This window comes from Chiloscyllium punctatum, chromosome 22, assembly GCF_047496795.1.
Source record: "Chiloscyllium punctatum isolate Juve2018m chromosome 22, sChiPun1.3, whole genome shotgun sequence".
Classification (NCBI taxonomy): Eukaryota; Metazoa; Chordata; class Chondrichthyes; order Orectolobiformes; family Hemiscylliidae; genus Chiloscyllium; species Chiloscyllium punctatum.
Genome location: NC_092760.1, coordinates 33,923,769 through 33,948,019, shown reverse-complemented (window position 1 = coordinate 33,948,019; position 24,251 = coordinate 33,923,769). Strand labels below are relative to the sequence as shown.

The window sequence follows — 24,251 nt, the reverse complement described above, 5'->3', positions numbered from 1 at the left end:
GTTGTCAATGTCCTTTTTGAAGTTCTGTGTTGTCTGTCTCCCGGTATCCAATGCTTTCAGGTTTATGTGTCATCTCCAAACTCAAAATTGTCCCCTTCACTACTTAATATAAATCAAGAGTTCCAATCCAACACCTGAGGAGCTCCAATACAAACCTTCTTTCCGCCTGGGCAATATTCACTAAGCATTACTCTATTTCCGATCTTCAGCTAGCATTGTTATTGTCCTTTTTATTCCATAAGCTAAAACCTTCCTTACAAATTTATGTGGCATTGTTTCATGTGCCTTGGAAATTCATGTCCTCCACACAACAGCATTATCCTTATCAATCACTTTAAAGTACTCCAATAGTTCGCTAAACAGCATTTTCCCTTAAGAAATCCCTCTCGTTTGTTCATGTGACTATTAATTCTATCTCCAGTTATTGCTTCTAAATGTTTCCCCACTACTGAAATTACTGATAAGCCAAACAATTATGGCCAATCTTTACAATTGTTTTTGAACAAGGGCAAAACATTAGCAGAGGGATTGAATTCAAGAGTCGTGAAGTGATGTTGCAGCTGTACAGGACTTTGGTTAGGCCACAGTTGGAGTACTGTGTGCAGTTCTGGTCGCCTCACTTTAGGAAAGATGTGGAAACTTTGGAGAGGGTGCAGAGAAGATTTACCAGGATGTTGCCTGGAATGGAGAGTAGGTCGTACGAGGATAGGTTGAGAGTTCTCGGCCTTTTCTCGTTGGAACGGCGAAGGATGAGGGGTGACTTGATAGAGGTTTATAAGATGATCAGAGGAATAGATAGAGTAGACAGTCAGAAACTTTTTCCCCGGGTACAACAGAGTGTTGCAAGGGGACATAAATTTAAGGTGAAGGGTGGAAAGTATAGGGGAGATGTCAGGGGTGGGTTCTTTACCCAGAGAGTGGTGGGGGCATGGAATGCGCTGCCCGTGGGAGTGGTAGAGTCAGAATCATTGGCGACCTTTAAGCGGCATTTGGATAGGTACATGGATGGGTGCTTAATCTAGGATAGAAGTTCGGCACAACATCGTGGGCCGAAGGGCCTGTTCTATGTTCTAGGGCATAAATTCTTTTCAATTTTCCAGTCCTCTTGCACCACCCCATGTCCAGGTAAGGTGGAAAGATTATTCCCAGTATCTCTGCAATTTTCATTCCCACTTTTTTCAATATCCTTAAATGCATCTTCTCTGTTCCTAATCCAACCTTATTAACTCTATGTACCAATATCTTATCCAATGTCACCTCCTTATCAATTTGAACCCTTCTAGTGATTTAGATTTCCTTCTCTATTATGATGGCTTGGTAACATCATTTGTGATGAAAACAGATACAAAATATTCATATCAGACCTCAGCCATGCTGCCTGGCTCAATGTGTAAATCTCCTTTTTGGTTACTAAACAGCCCTGCTCCTCCTTACCCACCCTGTTACTGTATATGTGCCTATAAAAGACTTCAGGATCCCCCTGTCTTTCAGCTGCAATTTTTTTGTCTTTTTTTCTTTGTTTTCTTTATCTGTTTTATCATCTCCCTTCTGAACATTTTTATATTCAACTTCGTTCTCAATTGTATTTTCTGCCTGATATGTGTCTTAAGCAAACATTTTCTTGTTTATATTAATCTTTATCTCCTTTCATATCCTTGAAGCTCTGAATTTCCTTGACCTACTTTTCAATTTTGAGGGAATATACCTTTTACTGTGTCAGACCCATCACTTCTTTAAAGGTAGCCTGTTGTTCACCTGCAGTTTTTCCTGTCAACCTTTGGTTTCAGTCTAAATAGCCCAATTCAGTCTTGTCCCGGCAAAGTTGGCTGCCCCTATTAATTATTCATACTTTGGATTATCTATTGTCCTTTTTCCACTGTCATCCTGAATTCTATCATGCAATGATCACCGTTTCTTCTGCATTCTCATCCCTTTAGTTTTATGGACATAATCAAAAGTTGATAGTAATGTGCCATGTACACCTGGAGCAAGGAAAAGACTTAATGATGCATTATACTTTAGTTGCACTTGAATCTGAAATGGGAACAGAAAGGGCAAGAAGTATAAAATTTTACCAGTTAATTGTTGAGATGTTTTCTTTCAGTCAGTCTCACGTCTGTTTTCTGGTAAAATGTGCAGCAGATTTAATTAAAATGAATTGGCAGAAGTGCTGAATAGTGAAGATTTATGGCTTGATTTCACAGTGCTACTTATTACTGGTTGAATTGCAAGATTGCTCAAGAAAATTTAGAACTTTGCAGTTGAAAAGTATGCACAGATAAATTTATTTCAAAACCAATTCCAATTAATTGCATTAAAGATTTATTGTTTGAAATCCCATTATTGTAGAATCTGATTAGTTGGAACACCAGTACATTTTTAGTATTTAGAGTTTATATGCAAGTACATATATTTTGCAATGTGTATCTTATATGCATGCATCTGAGTCTCCCATTCTACTGCTTACTATGAGTTAGAGGATGTTGTTTTATAGGAGTGAGATCATTAAATACCATGTTGTAAAGCTGTATGCATGTCTGTGCTACGTTTTAAGATGTGGTAACCTTTTTGAAATGAATGATGGATTCACTTACAGGTCAGGTTGCAGATGAGAGCGCTGTGGTTGATTGAATGGCAAGTCAATTAACAAGTTGGAGACCATTTGGAACCAGAATGTTGTTGAAGAGAAGGAGCTGAAATGCATAGCATTTTAAGATTGCTTTGCATCTGAGAAAAAGAGCCAATGCAGGAGGTAGAGAGTGTAACTTATCCTAATTGTAAGAACCATTTCTTTTGAAAAGTTGGAGCTTTGCTACATGTGCACCCAAGTTTGAGATGTTGAATTATTTTTACTTCATTCAAACTTATCTGTGGTTTTCTGTAGCTCTTAACAAGGTAGGCAGGCCTTGTTGTCAGTGAAATGAGAAAAATAATCCATTCAAGTGTTTTTGAAATAAGTGTATTAGTAAATCTGTCTATATTTAGAAATGATTTGAGGATGTATGATTATTTCCAGACTTAACAGGGATAGAATTCAAACAATTTGACATCATACTTGCAATTAATCTTTATTTACTAATATACCAAACTGAGGGCAGGAAAAGGCTGACCCCACACCATAGGTCCTTATCGTGTCTTATCCCCACCTGTTCCAGCCAGGACCCCCTATATCAAACCTTCCTCACTGACGTTTGCAGCCATTTAATCTCATGGGAGAGGAGGAGAAAAATCTGGGTCTCCACAAAGGGCAAGTACTTAAATTTTCTCTCCTGTCCCCTCAGGAGATCGCATGGTCTAATTAGTATATTTTTAAAGTTAGTTACTTATGTGATGTGATCTCTGCTCCAGCACCTCTTGAAGACATACAAAGAGTCAGCATATACCATGTAGCATGCGGTATGGTCCAGAGGCTGAGAGATCTTGGAACAGAACTGCCTAAAACAGTCTATTCGTAACGGTCTTAAATAATTTAAGTGCTGTCCACTGACCATAAAACTTGGAGCTGAAGTATGCCAGTCAGCCTATCAAGTCTGCTCCACCATTCAATGAGATCATAGCTGATCTGATCACCCTTAACTCCACTTTCCTGCCTTTTTCCCCAGAACCCTTGATTGCCTTACTGATTAAAATATTTCAGTCGTGAAATTTCATTCGTAAAAGTGCTTACTTGACTCAGCTCTGCAGCCTCCGTGTTAAAGAATTCTGCAGATGAACAACCTTCTGAGAGAAGAAATTCCTTCTCACCTCTGACTCATATTCTGAGATAATCTGACCTCTGGTCCCCCAGAATCTGTTGAACTAAAGCAACCTACTAAATTCCTTAAATTTTAAAGACCTTGATTTAGCTACTTGTGAATCTACACTGCTTTGAAGCAAATAGACCAAGGCACGTGACCCTACCCAAGTAAAGTGAGGTTCTTTTAAGATTTGCATTTTTTTGTTCCTCTGTAGATCTTCAAGGCAACTGTCACCTAACGTGCGAGTTTAACCAGTGTAACCAGTTACACTCTAGATGGAGTGTAACCAGTGTGATCTGTATCTTATCAAAATGGTGTCCTTTGATTTATTCTAAATAGTTGTATTATTACATACCTTGTTTGCTTTCACAGCAGTTTCTCCATTTTGGTCATGAGCTGTTAGTGATTTGTGCACAGTAATCCTATACCTCTCTTTTCTGTGTTTTCTTTTCACTAAAAATGAAGCCATTGGCAAATGACATTGAATATAGACAATACTTGGTTCATTCCTCTAGCATATCTATATCTTTATTGATTTCATTATAATACATTGTCTTAACCCTTGCTCAAACTTTGGTGTCATTTGCTAATTTACTTGCACACAATACCATTCCCCATATTGTTAATAAAGGCGATGTGCAATGTTGCAGCCTAGGACCAAATGCTAGAAGATACTGCCAGTAACCTGTTTCCAAGATAAACTATATCTGCTAACTACAACTTTTGACAGTGGTATTGTCAAGTGTTTCACCTTTTTGCTGATCATATGAAACAATCTAGCATTGCGTCATAGGAAAGCACAGTTTGGGCAAGGGAAAAATAAAGGATTTCATGCTGAGTGCTTCTGAGCTGAAACTGATGATCACTACAATTTTGCAAAGACCTTTCTGGCATCTAGGTATACTGATTGCTAACTCCTTATTCCATACCCTCATTGGGAAGATTGGTAAGATATACTAACTGTTTAGAATAAATTGTGCAAGATCAGTTTGATTACAGCATTACAGTTTGAGTTCTTTACAGTAAGATTTCCTTCCTTTTAAAAAGACACAAATCCAATGTAGTAAAATAACATTGTTCCATTGTATAGTGTGATACTGTCTATTCAACTTTCTATCTCATTCAATTTTTTTAGGAATGGAGCAGCTTTACTAATCTAGAAACAGATTTGTTCAATAGTCCTTATACTTAAAGACTCATTTTTATTCGTGTACTTCTTATACTTTGCACTTTGTATTTTTGCTGAGGAACATTAGGCACCTTAAAATCCAGATCATGTAAGTCTTTGTGTTGTACACATCTAGTATGTCATAATTTCACAAATGTTTCCTATCCATGAGAAGAAAGTTCATAATTAGCTCAAAATCTTCCTAGGACCCTTGCTAGAATTGTTTTTTATAATAGTTCCTGGTACAGCATTCACAGTGGAATAAGTGCTTTGAAAACCTGCAGAGCAACAGCTATAGTTTCAATTTCACTCTCGTAAGGCACTATTCCATAATACTGTGATTGTAAATTAGGTTATTGAATATTTTAAGACTGATCCATTTTTTCATTGCCTTTCTCGTAAGAATTTTGACCAAGTGCCTCTTGTGATCTCAGAAGCTATGAGTAGTAGTGGCCCTGTCTTGGATTTTATCCAAGATGTGTATATATAGAGTGATGTCAGATCGTTGTGTCTGTCCTTTAGAAAAGAAAATGGTGCGACATGATTGTTCAGTAATACTATTTGCTTCTGTGACTTAGGCACTAATATATCAGCTTCATAAGGGAAGAACTTGGGGTGCATAATTTAGAAGAATAGCAGTAATATTTTCACAGGTATGGTAGTGTTGCATTTGGAGGTGCTCTATTCTGTGTTAGAGTAGTGGTGAGTTGGTGGGAATCCCAATTATCCTATTATGGCTTCTCATGACTTAAGGGAAATTGGAAAAGGTATTAATTGGACGATGCAAGGAGCATTTATCCTGATGTTTGGTCCATATTGCTACCAAGAGGTCATGGTGACTGCTGCGTGAATCCTAATTCTGGCTGCATATCTTTACAATGTGTTAAAGTCTGGTGGTGTTTCTTGCTTTCAGTAGTGTTTTGAGGCAGGTAATGTCCCAGCAGTCCTTCCCTGTTCATTATTCCCAGGGATGCAATAAAGGGGCTACCTATTCCTCTTGTGTCTGTAGAAGATCAAACTATGATAACAAAGAAGGGAAACTGAATATGGGAAGAAGGGTGTGCTCTGACCCACACTAGGTTAACACTAAGTATTTTGAAGGACGTGTCAGTCTCAAGTATTTGCTCCTGATATGTCTGGACGAAACAGTGGATGATTAAGCATTTCATGTGGCCTAGGTTACTGGTATTTGCATCAAAGTAGATCTGCCTCAGGCGACAGATGGTGTGGAGTTGTGCATTCTCCCCGTGTTTGCATGGGTTTCCTCTGGGTGCTCCAGGTTCTTCCCATAATCCAAAGATGTGCAGGTTTGGTGAATTGGTCGTGCTAAATTGCCATAGTGTTCAGGGATGTGTAGGTTAGGTGCATTAGTCAGGGGTAAATGTAGAGTTATAGGGTAGGGAAATGCTTGTGGGTGGACTTGTTGGGCCAAATGGCCTGTTTCCACACTGTAGGGATTCTATGAAAATAGATGGAATATTTCAGGCTCAACTGTACAGGTCATCCATCATGCTGAAAGTAAGTGCCTAACTGACGAGGAAATTGACAACTTGAATGGTATTACCTGGAGATAGTGTGTAAGAATGTATGCGTACACTAGTGTTTGGTGCTGAATAGAATTAAGTCATAGAACAGGAAATGGATGCTGCTGAACATTTAGGCCTTGTGTTGTGGGCTTGGTTTTCCAGAGTCTGAGATTGCTTTAACTTGTTTGACTTGCAATTATGTAATGCCTTCCAAGACTTTGGGAATTACTTCAATGCCAAATAGGCAATTCACAACCTTTTGAAGTTAAATCATTGCTATAATGTACGCAAAGTAGGGTCTGATGTATGCACAACAAGGTCCCACAATACACATGATAAAAGACCTGATTACAAATATTCAATGATATAGAAGAGTAGATTATCCTGTGGCTGGGATTCATATGCAGTTCATGGTCACCCTGCAAACTGTGGCATTAGTGTTAGCCACAGGGTGACTGGTGTGGCAACTGGAGAGATTGTCAGTGGGTTTGGAAGTGATGTGATAGTGAGATGATGCTTCAGTGGTGGGGATAGAAGGGAGTTGATGAAATGGACAGATGAAATTTAATCTGGAGAAAAGCATGTGATTCATTTTGTAGAAAGAGTGTGGAGAGACAGTATAACATAAGTATTTAATAAGGAGATGCAGGAGTAGAGGGACCTGGATGTCCAGTTTTGGGCACCATACTCAATGATGTGAAGGAATTAGAGAGTGTGCAGCATATACTCAAAAAAAAAAGTTTGTAGGAGTGAGGAATCTATTACATAGATTGGAGAAGTTAGGATTGTTCCCCTTGAGGGGAAAGAAAATTGAGAAGAGTTATGATTGATGTATAGGGGAAATAGGGAGAAACATTATTGTGAAAGGAGCAGGAATCAAAGAATAGATTGGTTATTGGCAGAAGAAACAATGGTACAGCAAATGGTTACAAAAGTTGATGGATCGTAGATAGAGACATACAGCACAGAAACAGATGCTTCGGTCCAACCAGTCCATGATGAACATAGTCCCAAACTAAACTAGCATTGGCCCATATCCCTCTGAACAATTTCTATTCATGTATTTATCCAAATGTCTTTCAGATGTTATAATTGTACCCACAACCACCACTTCCTCAGAAAGTAAGTTCCACACGTGAACCCTCTGCGTTTAAAAAAAAATGCCTTCATGTCTTTTGAATTTCACCTTAGTCCTTTTTCTGAAATTGTGATGTAAGCAGGTTCAACTGAGCTGTTTGAGAGAAAATTAATTAAATTATTATCTAGAAAGGAAAGATGTCCTTTGAGTGAATAGCTGTTTCTGAGAGGCAGGACTGATATTTTGGGCTGAACAGCTTCAGCTGTAATGTAACCATTCCATGGTTCTAGGATGCAATGAGATTGAGTGTGAAAAATGTTGGCAAAGTTTAGGACTTGCCTCTTTTTCTGGCAATGCCATTACTACAAAAGAATATTGAAAAGAATCTCTTAGTTCCAAACCATTTCCCTAAGTTTTAATTACAAAGGAAAATTCAAGAAAACGCAGATGACCTGCTTTAATTTTGACAAGAGTATTGACCAGAATGTGTACAAAAGTAGTTTCCAGTCCAATGTTCATCGTTAGTCCCAAAGTGGATAGCTGCAAAAGTGCCTTCATTGTGCAAGTTTCTGATCATGTTTAGCTGTGATGGGTCACAATACACTTGAAATATAAAGTACCAGATTTAGCAGTAATTCAGTGCATATGTGCACCAATATTCTGCGCATGAAATGGCTAAAATCAGTTAGAAATTCTATCCATAGAGCAACACATCATGGAATCAATCAGGGAAGAACCTATTTTAGATCTTGTTTTGTGTATTGAGACAGTTTTAATTCGTAATCTTACAGTAATGGACCCTCTAGCAAAGAGTAGTTTTGATATAATAGAAAGTCACAATAAGTTTGAATGTGATATATAGAAGTCCAAAACTAGAGTTTTGAGCCTTGGAGAAATTAAGTCCATGGAAAAGTGATTCAGCAGTGGCAAAGAAAAGAAGTTAAGCTGAGTATTAGATTTAACAAAAACGCTGATTGTATTACCAAAAATACTCAGACTTAAGATCTCAAGCAAAGAATGAAAAAAAATCTAATTCTTAAAAAGTCTGATGCAGAAACACAAAATCCAATTGGAAGAGGTTTTAAGAGTATGTTGGAGAAAAGAGTAACAAATGTAGAAGTTGGACCCCTTAAAGGTAGAGGGAAAATGAATTACAATGGAGGAGACGGTTATGGTGAAGATCTTATTTTTAGTTTCTTCGGCAGCAGTTATTGAGAGGATTTCAGCAGGGCTGGAAGGCAGTGAATCTTTCCCAGCTGTTTCACTCAGTTTTTTCTTGTGGATTTTTTTTCCCTTCTGGGCTGCTGGAGTTGCATGTGAGATCATTCTGTTTTCTGAATTTGCCTTTTGCCAAAGGGATGTTTATGGAATGTTACTTTATGAGAATAGTGTCTATTTAGTTCCAAAATTATTCTGTTATGTTTTCCAATAGAATTAAGTTATTCCAAGTTCTTCTACCTTTTGTTGTGTTTAAACTATAGTGTTTGGAAATAAAAAGCATTCTACTTAATGTCGAGTAGTTTGTCCAATTGAATTGCATCTGGAACATAGCACCTCTCATTTACTTTTAATGTATGTTCCAGATTCAATTCAATTGTTAAAATACAACAAAAGGTAGAGGAACTTGGAATAACTTAATTCTATTGGAAAACTCAACAGAATAATTTTGGAACTAAATAGACACTATTCTCATAAAGTAACATCCCATAAACATCCCTTTGGCAAAAGGCAAATTCAGAAAACAGAATTATCTCACATGCAACTCCAGCAGCCCAGAAGGAAAAAAAAATCCACAAGAAAACTGAGTGAAACAACAGCTGGGAAAGATTCACTGCCTCCCAGCCCTGCTGAAACCCTCAATAACTGCTGCCGAAGAAACTAAAATCCTGGTCCTGAGAGCTCAACCCCAACCATTCAGGATGTACCAGTTGTTGGAACTTTTTAAAAACAAAGCCAAAGGCCTCCCAAGCTGGTCACTTTGGTGGTTTAGGTAGACAGCTCGCACCTCTGCCTTAAAATCTTTCCAAAAAAAAGACAAAATAACCTCCTTAAAGTCACAGCATCATCACACTGTAAAGGAGTATAAACAGAGTAAATGAATATGGTAAAATGCAAGGTTGTTGGTAAGAATGTTTAGAAAAAGGTGTTTTTAAACAAGTGACTTTAAGTATTGGTTTGCAAATAAATTTGGTTTGGAGTCAATGCAGGTACAGCAAGTGATTACATAAACAAATTACATTATGCTCTTTATAGCAAAGGGATTGGAGTACAAAAGGTAGACAGTGGGGCTGTAATTTAAGATGGCTTTGAGTAAAGTAATAAAGATTCACTAGATATGGAGAGAAATATATTCTTTGTGGAGAGGTTTTAATGAAATTGGTCTTTACTCTTGAGTTTAGAAGAATGAGGGGTGATCTCATTGAACCACTTGAGATTCTGAAGGACACACACAGGCTATAAGCTAAGTTGCTGACTCCTGTGTCAGGAGAATCTAGAACTAGGACTCGGCCTCAGGATAATCGATAGATTATTTCAGACTTATGAGCAATTTGTACAGATTTGTGAACCTTTGGAATTAGTTGGCCCAGAGCTATGTTCAGGAATTGATATTGGTAGATCTTTCAACTGTAAAGAACTCAAAAGAATATTCGGATTGGACAGAAAAGTAAAATAGAAGATAAAAGCTAGCCCTAGTCTTATGTTGGAGCAGACTTGAGGGACCTTATGCCTATTCCTTTTTCCTATTGTTTTCATCTTTATGAAAGTAGTTTCAGGTATTTGGGTAGAAAGAGTATGGATAGAATCAATTTGCAACTGTAAAAAGATGACTGACCACAGGAGTAATACAAAAATGTGTCCCTTTTTTTATTTTTTTTTCTCACTCCAAACCAGTTTACATTCCCATTGATCTACGGGACAAAGTTGAGTTTTGTGTTTCATTTCAGTTGGTAAATCAGAAGACCCGAGTATTTAGGTTTTGTTTTAGTACCACTGACAATGAAAGTATTGTCTATCGTTAGTCTGCTGGCATTCTCTCCTAAACTCCATGCTGCAATAGGTTTGTCTGCTGGCTTCTTCAAGATGGACATTCTGTGATTTTCAACTTCGAGGAGCATTGATTCATTATCTGTGGGGAAAAATTGAAATAGTAGTCAGTGGAAATTTTCCTCATCTGTGTTTCACCTGATGCCATGAGTGACTCTGGAGTCTGAAATTGGTGTTGAGGGCTCCCGGGTCCAGTCCATCCTGACTGTCTACTACAGTGCTGTCCTGCGTATTCTGTGTTAAAAGTAGGTAGGATATACCCAGAAATGCGATGAAAAGTCTGGAGCATTGGCTTAAAAGTAAGAATTGGTGAGCATGATAATGTTAGGCTGATGGTTGTCTAGTCTGTGGGATGTTCCTCCAAATTTTGGCTCAAATCCAATGATTGACTATTCAGTTGTGCCTTTATTGTGACAGGTCCCAAATGGTGTATCGGGTTTTATTATTCTTCAGCTTTTCTGTTTGGATTGGTAAAACTAAATGCTTTGCTAGTCCTATCTGAGGGCATTTGAGAGTCACAGTCATTGCTGTGGGTTTTCACTCACATGTGCTGTACCAGATTTCCTTAGTCTGAAGGTCATTAGAGAACTGGATGGATGTTTTTTGTTATAAATGTGGATTTCAGAAGCATGATTGGATACTCTGGTATTTTGATAAATAATATTATTTTTATTCCAAATTTAATAATTGAGTTTAACTTTCCACAGCTGCCATGCCAGGATATGAACTCTTATCTGGGGCTTTAATTTGCTTTACTAATTCAATAACATTAGTACTTTGCGACTGTCCCCTATTTATAAGCAGGTAATTAGTCAAGATGGTTTGGAGGTGCTGGTGTTGGACTGGGGTGGTCAAAGTTAAAAATTACACAGCACCAAATTATAGTCCTCCAGGTTTATTTGGAAGCACTAGCCTTTGGAGCACTGCTTCTTCCAAATAAACCTGTTGGACTAAATCTGGTGTTGTGTGATTGTTAACTTAGTCAAGATGACAAGAGTGACAGAATTCTTGATTTTAATTTGATATGATTATTCTTCTTCTCCTTCAGAGGAAAAATCAAGCGCATTGCTTTCCAATTCACGCCATACAGCTGGGTGAAGTTTGAATGGAAACCAGCCTCAAATCTTCGCAGGTGGCTGGCAGTTTGTGGAATTATTTTCATGGTAAGAAATAAGACATGTCATGTTGTAATTAGTTATGACCATTCATTTAAAATGCAATTTTGCAATCTTTCACAATTTGTATTTTTAAAACCCATTATTTGAGGAGTTAAAAATAAGAGTGGTTTAATGTTGCATTCATTGCGGCAAATTTCACCACTTATAGAATAGGGGTCACAACAATGCTTCTTTTTCCCTCCCCGTTATTTTGTTTGCGCTCTCCTGTGGAGAATGGATGATCTATGATTATGAAAAACTGATAAATGGACAATTGACTGACTTCGCAGTTAATCGGCTGATAATTGACTAGATAAAAGGTATGGTCCTTGCTGCAGTGATGTGGTTATGGTCAACATTGTCTTCTCAAGCAACAAAACAACTTCAACTGTTAAATCTGATGTGAAATACTTCAAATACAGAAATGCTGGTTTGAAGCCTCATTTTGATTTTTGCTGGTCAACGTCAAACTTGGTGTTATGGATGTATATTTTTCTTAAATTTTGTAATCTATTGTATTATCCCCATAGGATAATTATTCAAAATTATGCAGCATTTGTCATCTTAGCAGTGGAAGAAAGAAATAATTTACTTTCAAATTTTGTTTTGCTTTTGAAGTACCATTGACTATTTAGATATATTTGTGCTCAGTTCTTTACTTACAGTCCCAGCAGCTGAGTAGCCCTTTCTGTGTTTTGCAGTTTTTGCTTGCGGAATTAAATACCTTTTACTTGAAATTTGTCCTCTGGATGCCCCCTGAACACTACCTGGTCTTACTACGTCTGGTTTTCTTTGTGCACGTAGGAGGTGTAGCAATGCGTGAGATTTATGACTTCATGGATGACTTGTAAGTACCTGTTGCAAATGAAAGCCCATTGAGCAATAATCTCATTAGTTTTATTCAGGCAAGTAGCAAATTAAAACCATAGACTTTTACTATTCTGTAGAAGTTTAATCACTGGTGTTCAGTCCTTGTAGTGATGTTGCTTTCAGGCTTTTTTTTATTTTAAAACTTGTGTAAATTGAATTATTTGATAGAAATCTCTCTCTCCTCTATTGATTTACCAAATTCTCATGTGATATATAAGGCTCAGATTCACCCTTATTTGTCGTATCTGAGGAGAGAACAGGATGTTGCTCACGTCAGTCAGTAATCCGCAACAGGTCTGATTGCAAATATCTGTGGGATCAAACAGATCCCAAAGATTTCTCAGCAGTTATTCCATACACATTTGTGATATTGTGGATTGCCAAATTTCTTTAACACTTCACAAATGACTCTGATTCTTCATTTTTGACAATCTGGACTTGAAGCTCCCTCAAATTGTGACGATGCTGTGGCTTTAAGAGGTGTTTTGTCCTGGTTTCTTTTAGAACGAGAGAATAGGAGACAGGTGCTGAGCAGTTGATGAGAAGATAAACAACTTGTGAGGCCTTGGTTTTTTTAAAAATTATTGCAACAATAGAAGCAGCCTGAATGGGTGTGGTCAAGCGCTCTCCGATCCAGAATATTTAGTTAGCTTTCAGCAGTTTTGTTGAGGTCTCGGCAGGGTAGGAATGCAGTGAATCTCTCCCAGCTGCTATACTCTCTGTCTCTGAGTTTTGTCTCAGAATTATCTTTTGATGCTCTTTCCTCCTGGATTGGAGAACTACATGTGAGGCAATCTGTTTTCTGCATTTGCTTTTTTACTACTGAGGTGTTACTATAATGGAACAGTTACTGTTTATTAGTAAAATAATCTATTCAGTTAAGTTTTTCAATAGAGTTAAGTTATTCCAAGTTCCTCTTTCCTTTGTTGTATTTTGACGATACTATTTGAATAAATTGTGTTTTGCTTAATATCAAGTAGTTTGACCAGTTGAATTGCATCTGGAATATAGCACCTCACATTTACCTTTTTTAAAATAAGAAAAAGGGTTTAGGCTGCCTTTTGTTTTGAGTGAGCCTGATCTGGTCCATAACAAATACCACTTGATCATGGACTGTCCTAATCATTGCTCACATTTCTGGTGGCCCATTTTCCTTCCCTCAATTCTTAATTGGCTTCCGAGCATCACAAAATTACTATTTGTGAGCTTTCAACTACACTCTGCTGAACTACTGATTTGTGCATTAGCTGCTTCCAAGCCCATTATAGCTCCTAGGTCTTCCATGAGCCGTCATTACACAAAGCTATTCAATTACTGTAGGACTTCCTTGGGCCCCAAATAACAGAACCTATGTAGTTCAGTTGTCTTTGACAGTGCAGCTAGCAGGATTCTTGCCCAAAATGGAGTTCTCCTCTCACTTCCCCATCTCTCTCCCCTCCCCTACTCTCTCCAGGACTATTCTTTGGTTGTGCCAAATTGTTTTGGGTGATCTATTGAAAACCTTACAATAAATTGGACAGTCAAATGTAGCAAACCCTTGGAATTTTCTGTACCCCTGAATATTAGTGTTCACTGCTTGCTGACTCCTACAGCACAAATTAATACATCAAAAAGGGATTCATCACAATGAAGAGAATGTTGCTTATTGTCTTTTGGGAATTAACTTTTAAATATATTTATTCCTAAAAGTCAGAGAGAGTTAATGAGTATAACTGAGTATGCTGACTACAATGAGTGAATGGAACAGTTGCTTGTAGCTTGGTTAATGCTGTAGATTTAATTGTGTTTAAAATTGTCCTGTTTAGCATTGTTTTGCATTAATGTCCATAAGCTATCAGGATATAGAAGCACGTTGAGTGTTGCAAAATTTGTAATAATATTTGGCAGTACATTACAGTACTTAACCTATTTGGTGCCATGTTGGCATTGCATCTCTGTGATTTACAGCTTCTCCTGGTACTGCACCATTCATAGAGATCTGCAGCAGAGACTTCTCCTGCTGGAACCCCCAGCTGTCCACACCCCCAGTATCATTTCTACTCTAGGTTGATGCTGGTCTAAGAACTCCTTGGCAGTGATGGAACTACCTGTACAGGGCATCTGACACTTTGGAGCATGGTAGCACCCCTCCATCCCTGGTCCACAGGACTGGAAAGGCAAGCTTCCCACTTAGATTGTGGAGCGCCAGCAGGACTGAGCTTGGACCAACAACACTCACCCCAGCCTCACAGAGTAGTTATCTGAGCAGACAATAGAGGGTATGAAGGAATGAGTGAAGGAAACTCATTGGGATATGTACAGTTAAAGCACAGGCCTGAATTCTTTGAGCTTGGTCACTTTTGGGCTTGATGTTCAATATTGTCCATTCAAAATTTTATTATCTTGATGCAGAAGGAGTTGAGATTAAGGGCAAGTTTTGGATGGGCGAGTGATACTTTACTGCCCATTCTCCTTGAGCAGTGTGTGCTGAGACATAATGTAGCCTCATTGATTTTGCAAAATGAGTGAACATTCTCTGAGTGTGCCGCTTTTTATTAACTTTCTGCAAAAAGTGGATCACAGCAAAGAAATTCTCAGTGTATCCTTTACAGATAAGATATAGATGAAGCAAATATTTCCTCAAATAGAAAATAAGTTAGTGGGTTAGGAGGAGGCCAAGGTAGTCTCATCACCGAGACTGAAATACTTTGTACACTTGAGGAAAGAACTGAGTGCTATTTTACACAGTAAATATTGATTCAATGCACATATTTTTGAGTTGTTTCTGGTGAAATAGTGTATGCAGGTTTTATTTTGTGGGTAAATGTGATTTTAGTTATGTAATTGATTTGTGAAGCAAATGAATTGTCGTTGTTTCTAAACTGACCAAAGTATAAACTTCAATCAAATTGGCATCTTTGTGAATTTTTTGATAAAGACATATCTTTCTCTGCAGGAAATTCCATAAAAAACTTGGCCAGCAGGCTTGGTTGGTAGCTGCAATCACAGTAACAGAATTCCTAATTGTGCTGAAGTATGACCCTTATACACTTACACTACCAATTCCTTTTTACGTCATCCAGTGTTGGATCCTTGGATTTATACTGGTCCTGACATGGACAATATGGCGTTTCTTTATACGGTAAGTCTTATCTCATTAATTCATTTTTTAATGATTTGGGGTACATGGTGTGGTCAATAATTTCCTTGTCTGTTAAGATTTTAAATAATAATTTACTTCAAACATTACTTTAGCATCCATTGTAATTTAATTAGAACTCCCTACATTGCAATGGTCTCAGGTTCCAGGCATGTTTTTCAGTTGTGCAAAATGTCGTGGTATTTTCTGTATTCAGTGCTGCTGAGATTTAGGTCTGTCAAAATTATGAAATCTGAGTCTTCTGCTCTGATTTCTAAAATAAATTAGGATGTTAGCTAAATATGTTTTTCTCAAAGTGTAAAGGAATTTTAAAGTTGTACATATTCATAAGCTTCCATCATGATAACTAAATTTGTGCTTGTATATCCTTATTCTTCATTAGGATAAAAACCTTAAATGGAACTTTGTGCACCATTAAACCCTGTCTTGTTTACTAATATAACTTGGTTGTTAAAGGATTTTTTCCTCTGATCCATATTCTTCTGTCTGAAAGAGAACGATTCTCAGTTCCATTTGTTAATCGGGAATCCTCAACGAAATGAAATGACCATTCATCAGAAAGCCGAGACTATGAGGGTCGAAGGCTGCTTGAGTTGATGGGAAACCATGTAGTGAAGCCCAGTCCCCTTCTCTCCTGATGTGTGTCTGAATGCCAGTTAGACAAAATAAACCCTATGTGATTTTTCTATTTAGTTTAGAAGTGAGGCCAAGTTTTTAATAATTCCAGTTGCTGGTGTTGACTGAGTTAAGATATCACAAAAACAAGCTAGCAATCTATCCCAGAATCTCTGTCATCATGTGGTGAAGTACATGACATTGAGTTATTGGAGGAGCGTTTAGTGTTTTTTAATGCATATTATAAGCAAAAATCCTAGTACCTTGCAGATATGTAACCAGTACATTTGTGTTAATGTGTAGTGCTCATAAACTTATTTGACACAAAGTGTTGAATTTGTGCTTAAAAGTTTCCTTAATTTCTTCAAAGGATATTTCACCTATTTGGCTGTATAAGATATGTGGCTGGAATAAAATTTAAAGGAGCACCTCAAGAAGAAACTTTGACTTAACCATTTTAAAATCTCCCAAATAGAATCTATAGACTTAAGATTGTATCCAAATCATGTTCTTAAGATCTCTGCAGATGACAGAATTCACATAAGTGACATAGTTTAAATAAAATGCCAGAGTTCGTAAATGTAGGTTCCAGTTTTGAAATACTAGAATGTAAAAATAAGATTAAATTAAATAGGATAACTTTGTAAGCAGGCATAAAAATAGAAAAATTTTGTGAACCAGTACTGAGAATCAAATTTGAAGAATGTACTTGCTTTGATCTCTCATTGTAACATTGCTTTCTAGTATCTTTGCATCAATGCGTATACCACTTAAATTTTTATCCATGCAGTTCCTACTCTTCGACCCAATTTCTGTATTGATCAACCACTCCTAATCCACCCTCTGTGAACTTATCCATCTCTCGACCTTAAAATGCTTCACAAAGTGCATTAGCATGTAAAGTTTAACCCTGAATCATGAGGTATTAGGATGGTGACGAAAAAGCTGGTCAAACAGATAGCTTTTAAAGGAGCAGTTTGAGAATGTTGGACAAATTTAGGAAATTCGGGTCCAAACTCCAACAATGGACCAATTAAAAGTTGGGATGTGCAAGTGGCCAGAATGGAGGGTCACCGAGTTCTTGGAGGATTGTAAAGCAAGAGGGGATTACAGAAATAAGGAGGGGAACTGGTCGAAACAAATTTGAAAACAAGAAATGGTATTTTAAAATGCAGACATTACAGGATCTGAGCACTGGAATGATTAGTGATCAGAGCGCGATGTAGGTTAGGGTTTTGTCAGGAGAGCTTGTGATGAGCTTGAATTTATGAAAAGTGAAAAATGAGAACCTGTCAGGTGGGCATTGGAATAGCAGCGTCTAGAGGGAATCAAGGTATAGATGAAGGTTTCAGCCACAGATGAGGTGGAAATGGGTGATATTATTCAGGAAGTGATTTTCATATTGGAGCGGGTGGGTGTTCAGAAACACTTGAGTTAGATAGGAAACTAAGATTGCGAATGGTCTGGGCCAGCAATGACTTAAGGAATGAAGTATATGATGAAAACAATGATTTTCCCAATAACTAGTTGGAGGAATTCTCTGTTCATCCAAGACTGAACTTTGGGCATGCAGTGTGACCAATCAGAGAATAGATGAGTAAGTGTGACAATGACATACCATCATTATGTATGTGAAACTTGACATTATATATCCAGATGATGTTATAAAGAGATGAAAAAGTCTCAGTGGACTCCTAGTGTAATGGTGTGTGAATCCATAGTGAGCTACATTTGCATCCAGTCACCTATACCATGAAAGAATCTTCTCTATTTTGAAATCTTTCATGGGTTCAACCCTCCCAATCTCTGTCACACTTTCCCTGAACTGTGTGTGCCTCAGTCTCCATCCTCTTGTATACTTCCCAGTACTTTTTCTCTATTACTGGCAGAATTGCCTTTAATTATTGCGCTCCCATACTCTGCCATCACCAACCTAAGTTCTTTTTTCAACTCTCCAGTTCCTTGTCTCCCCTCTCATTACTTTGGCCAGTATTCCTAATATTTCCTCTCTTGACTCAACATCTATTTCTGTAAACTGCTGTGGATAATTTTTCAACATGAAGGGCACAATATTTTAGAAAGTTGCCTCTGTTACTGTGGCAAGAAAGTGGCTACGGATCATAGCTCAAATATATCATTACCTCGTTCTGAGGTAGTGCTGAGCTTAGTGCTAGTCTTCCCTCAGTCAAAATCCCCTTGAGTGGCTTCCTTTTCCATGGTGCTGTGGTCAATTTGCTTGTACTCCCTCTCTCCCCATTCTCATCCGTACAGGGAGCAAGAATTTGAAACCTTAAGGGCTGAGGCTCCTTCAGCAATATGCCCTGGATCCTTCTACATGTCTCGCTCGTAGTCGCACCCTCCTGTCCCTGATAACTGACTGAATTTGTGATAATTAATCAAAGGGGTAAGACTCCCTCCTGAAACACTGTGTCCAAGTAACACTTCCCCCTATCTGACATGTCAGTGTCAGTGTTTTCGAAGTTCAGACTCTAGCTCATCAACTTTGGACCGGAGTTCCTCAAACAACCAACACTTGCTACCGATGTAGTCACTGTGAATCACAATGGGATCCCACATCATGCAGGTACAACATCGCCTAGTCCTGCATCTGTTTTGTTTGCTTAGTTTTTAACTTCAGAATGGTGTGTTGTTTTCATATGGTGCCAGGATCAATGATATCTGAGGTTGCAGAATGTTCTTAAGGGGAAAAGGGCCCAGCAGGAGGTCATTGCAGACATTGGAACCAACGACATGGGAAGGGAAAAGGTTGAGATTCTGAAGGGAGAATACAGAGAGTTAGGCAGGAATTTAAAAAGGAGGTCCTCGAGAGTAGTAATATCTAAATTACTCCAGGTGCTACAAGTGAGGGTAGGAAACGGAGGATAGAGCAGAAGAATTCTTGGCTGAGGAGCTGGTGTATGGGAGAAAGATTCACATTTTGGATCATTGGAATCTCTTCTGTCATAGAAGTGACCTGTACAAGAAGGATGGATTGTACCTAAATTGGAAGGAGACTAAGATACTGGCAGGGAGATTTGCTAGAGCTGTTGGGAGAATTTAAACTAGTAAGTTGCAGGGGGAGGGTTGCGGTGTGGGACCCAGGGAGATAGTGATGAAAGACATCAATCTGACATTGCTGCAGCTGAGAAAAGAACCAAGCCAAACAGTCAGGGCAGGCAGGGACAAAGCAGAGAACAAGGTAGGACTGATAAACTAAACTGCATTATTTCAATGCAAGGGGCATAACAGGAAAGGCAGATGAGCTCAGGGCATTGGTTAGGGACTGGGATATCATAGCAATTACAGAAACATGGCTCAGGGATGGACAGGACTGGCAGCTTAATGTTCCAGGATACAAACGCTACAGGAAGGACAGAAACGGAGGCAAGAGAAGAGGAGAAGTTGCATTTTTGATAAAGGATAGCATTACAGCTGTACTGAGAGGGGATATTCCCAGAAATACATCCAGGGAAGTTATTTGGTGGAACTGAGAAATAAGAAAGGGATGATCACCTTATTGGGATTGTATTATAGACCTCCTAATAGTCAGTGGGAAATTGAGAAACAAATTTGTAAGGAGATCTCAGTTATCTGTACGAATAATAGGATGATTCTGGTAGGGGATTTTAATTTAGAGTGGGACTGCTGTAGTGTCAAGGGTTTAGATGGAGAGGAATTTGTTAAGCATGAACGAGAAAACTTTCTGATTCAGTATGTGAATGAACCTACTAGAGAAGGTGCAAAACCTGACCTACTCTTGGGAAATAAGGCAGGGCAGGTGTCAGTGGGGAGTGCTTTGGAGCCAGTGACCATAATTCTATTAGCTTTCAAATAGTGATGGAAAAGGAAAGACCAGATCTAAAAGTTGTAGCTCTAAATTCGAGGATGGCCATGTTTGATGGTATTGGGCAAGAACTCCCAAAAGCTGATTGGGGACAGATGTTTGCAGGTAAAGGGACAGCTGGAAAATGGGGAGCCTTCAGAAATGAGATATCGAGAGTGCAGAGACAGTATATACCTGTTAGGGTGTAAGGAAAGGCTGATGGGTACGGGAAATGCTGGATGACTAAAGAAATTGAGGGTTTGGTTAAGAAAAAGAAGGAAGCATATGTCAGGTATAGGCAGGATAACGAAGTTAATCCTGAGAAGAGTATAAAGGCAGTAGGAGTCTACTTAAGAGGGAAATCAGGAGGGCAAAAAGGGAACATGAGATAGCTTTGGCAAATAAAGTTTAAGGAGAATCCAAAGGGTTTTTACAATTAGATTAAGGACAAAAGGGGAACTAGGGAGAGAATAGGGCCCCTCAAAGATCAGCAAGGTGGCCTTTGTGTGGAGCTGCTGGAGATGGGGGAGATACTAAACGAGTATTTTGCATCAGTGTTTACTGTGGAAAAGGACATGGAAGATATAGAATGTAGAGAAATAGATGGTGTCATATTGCAAATTGTAGACATTACAGAGGCAGAAGTGCTGGATGTCTTAACGCATAAAAGTGCATTCAAAATCCCCAGGGCCCGATCAGGTATACCCTAGAACTCTGTGAGAAGCTAGGTACGTGATTGAATACAGGGGTTGGGAGTTCATGTTGCGGCTGTACGGGACATTGGTTAGGCCACTGTTGGAATATTGCGTGCAATTCTGGTCTCCTTCCTATCGGAAAGATGTTGTGAAATGTGAAAGGGTTCAGAAAAGGATTTACAAGGATCTTGCCAGGGGTGAAGGATTTCAGCTAGAAGGAGAGGTTGAATAGGCTAGGGCTGTTTTCCCTGGACAGTCAGAGGTTGAGGGGTGACCTTATAGAGATTTATGAAATCGTGAGGGGCATAGATAAGGTAAATTGACAAGGTCTTTTCCCCAGGGGTGGGTGGGGTGTCCAGAACTAGACATAGGCGTATGGCGAGAGGGGAAAGATAACACTGTGGGAAGCTAGAGAAGCAGGCCCCTGCTGAGATATTAGTATCATCGATAGTCAGGTGAGGTGCCGGAAGACTGGAGGTCGGCAAACGTGGTGCCACTGTTTAAGAAGGGAGGTAAAGGCAAGCCAGGGAACTACACACCGGTGGGCCTGACCTCGGTGGTGGGCAAGTTGGAGGGAATCCTGAGGGACAGGATGTACATGTATTTGGAAAGGTAAGGACTGATTAGGGATAGCCAACATGGCTGTGTGCGTGGGAAATCATGTCTCACAAACTTGATTGAGTTTTTTGAAGAAGTAACAAAGAGGATTGATGATGGCAGAGCAGTAGATGTGATCTATATGGACTTCAGTAAGGCATTCGACAAGATTTCCCATGGGAGACTGATTAGCAAGGTTAGATCTCATGGAATACAGGGAGAACTAGCCATTTGGATACAGAACTAGCTCAAAGGTAGAAGACCGAGGGTGGTGATGGAGGCCTGTGCCCAGTGGAGTGCATAAGGATCGGTGCTGGGCCCTCTACTTTTTGTCATTTACATAAATTATTTGGATGCGAGCATAAGAGGTACAGTTAGAAAGTTTGCAGATGGCACCAAAATTGAGGGTGTAGTGGACAGTGAAGAGGGTTACCTCCGATTACAACAGGACCTGGACTAGAGTATTGAGTACAGGAGTTGGGTGGTCATGTTGCGGCTGTACAGGACATTGGTTAGGCCACTATTGGAATATTGCATGTAATTCTGGTCTCCTTCCTATTGGAAAGATGTTGTGAAACTTGAAAGGGTTCAGAAAAGATTTACAAGGATGTTGACGGGGTTGGAGGATCTGAGCTACAGGGAGAGGATGAACAGGCTGGGGCTGTTTTCCCTGGAGCATCGGAGGCTGAGGGGTGACCTTATAGAGGTTTACAAAATTGAGGGGTATGGATAGGGTAAATAGACAAAGTCTCTTCCCTGGGGTTGGGGAGTCCAGAACTAGAGGGCATAGGTTTAGGGTGAGAGGGGAAAGACATAAAAGAGACCTGAGGGGCAACTTTTTCATGCAGAGGGTAGTACGTGTATGGAATGAGCTGCCAGAGAATGTGGTGGAGGCTGGTACAATTGCAACATTTCATATACCCATCCAAATGCATCTGAAATGTTGCAATTGTACCAGCCTCCACCACTTCCTCTGGTAGCTCAATCCATACAGACACCACCCTCTGCATGAAAAATGGCCCATTGGTCTCTCTCATATAGAGTCGTAGAGATGTACAGCATGGAAACAGACCCTTCGGTCCAACCCGTCCATGCTGACCCAATCTAGTCGCACCTACCAGCACCCGCCCCATATCCCTCCAAACCCTTCCTATTCATATACCCATCCAAACGTATCATAAAAAGCATTTAAAGAGCAATTTGTTTATTATCTTGAATACATGCCCACTAAGGATGTTGGAAGTAGATTCAGTAATTGTCAACAGGGAATTGATTAAATGAATGGAAACAATGAATGGAAAACAGTAGGTAAATAAGGAAAAACAAACACCAACATAGTGGAGTTTGGTTCTTTGTCCTTAGATTATGGTACAGTAAATGAATATAATTGTTCTTTAAAGAGCTTGTGGCATCGGAAGAATCTGTTTCCATTCTTGGCCCAAGCGGATAGTTATTATCTCCCTAACCGTAACTCCGTCACTTGCTGACAGAGTTAAATCTCATGTAGCATAAATTGACTCTTGTGTGACTTGTGACCACAGAGACTTTTAATTGCTTTTTACTTCTGGCTCTCTGTTAAATTGAAATAGATTTGTTTACTGGTTCCAATGCTGGGGCGGGCCTATTATTCAGATTAGAGATTGCAATTGGGTAAAAGCCACTGTAAAAGTATACAATTCTTGGATTATAAACATTTAGGCGTTCAACAGTTTTGGAGTTGATCTTTGAAACTAAGAAGTATGTGAACACTTTGGGTCAGATGTTGAATTGACAATGATTTTCTTGTTAGAGTAATGCAAGGATTCTGGTTTACCCTTACTGAGGTGTGTTCATGCAGGTAGGTATTTTCAGTCAAAGGGTGTCTTTGGCATCTAAGTCAGCCTGAGATACAATCTAAATTATGTTGTTCATTTGGGATGTCACCAATTGATAGTATGTTCAAATGATGTTGAGTGAAGAGTATGGCATAGTCATTTTGTCATGTTTAAAAAAAAAATCAGCTTTCTATGTGCAGGTGACTTTTGAAACTTCAGTTTGTTTGGATGATTGTAGGGAAAGAAGTATATAAGGTAGGAATGGTGGGAGAATTGTCACAAAGTTAATTTGTCACTAAACAAATAGCAGACCAGTGATCTTTGGCTAATGAAAATTCAAATTTAGTCTATAGCTAATGCCAATTAAGGCAGTCAGTTTTTATTCATGCTGTTAAAGTGTTGCTTTGTAACTGCTGTTCATCACATCATTGTTATGCCACTGAGTGCACCACAGACAGCAAGACAATGTGTTATGATCAGTCTCTGAAGTCTATGGCGTTATTTCAATCTTCTAAATGTTTCTGATTGAAGTTTGAGCATTGGTGTTATCTAAAAATTTGTATGGGGCCTCAAACAGATTAATGTTGTGCCCAGTAAATAAGGTGCTGTAAACAACTTAATCTTCTGAGTTGAGCAGTGCAAGTGCTCACCTTGTGCTGCAGTCTCTTTGAGAGGTGGAAGCCTGCAACCTAATTTGAACGCTAAGTCCTGAACCCATTCTGCTGATTGTTTGCGCTCTCCCATAAAACCATGGTGTTTTACCTCAATTCGTGTGCAACCTGGATTTAGCTCCATTTGATTGATTCTTTTTCCCCTGTTTTGTTTAATCCATCAGTGCAATTTCCATGTATATTTGAGGTTGGTAGTTGCTAATATATTTCCCATGACTTTTCATTACTTTGCAATGTGACAGTTTTATAAATGACACCAGATTCAATTCAGTCTGCAACTCCTTTATTAGTTTCACGCCATATACAGCATGTGACA

General features: G+C 38.9%; 1 protein-coding gene across 1 annotated transcript in view; it reads left to right on the top strand.

Annotated features, from left to right (window-relative positions):
* Positions 1 to 24,251, top strand: part of ptdss2 (phosphatidylserine synthase 2) — a 93,386-nt gene that overhangs the window by 62,227 nt on the left and 6,908 nt on the right. Inside the window, exons 9-11 of the mRNA XM_072591976.1 lie at positions 11,603 to 11,717; positions 12,413 to 12,558; positions 15,517 to 15,702. Of these exons, the coding sequence (XP_072448077.1) occupies positions 11,603 to 11,717; positions 12,413 to 12,558; positions 15,517 to 15,702 (447 nt within the window). The remainder of the gene's footprint in view (positions 1 to 11,602; positions 11,718 to 12,412; positions 12,559 to 15,516; positions 15,703 to 24,251) is intronic.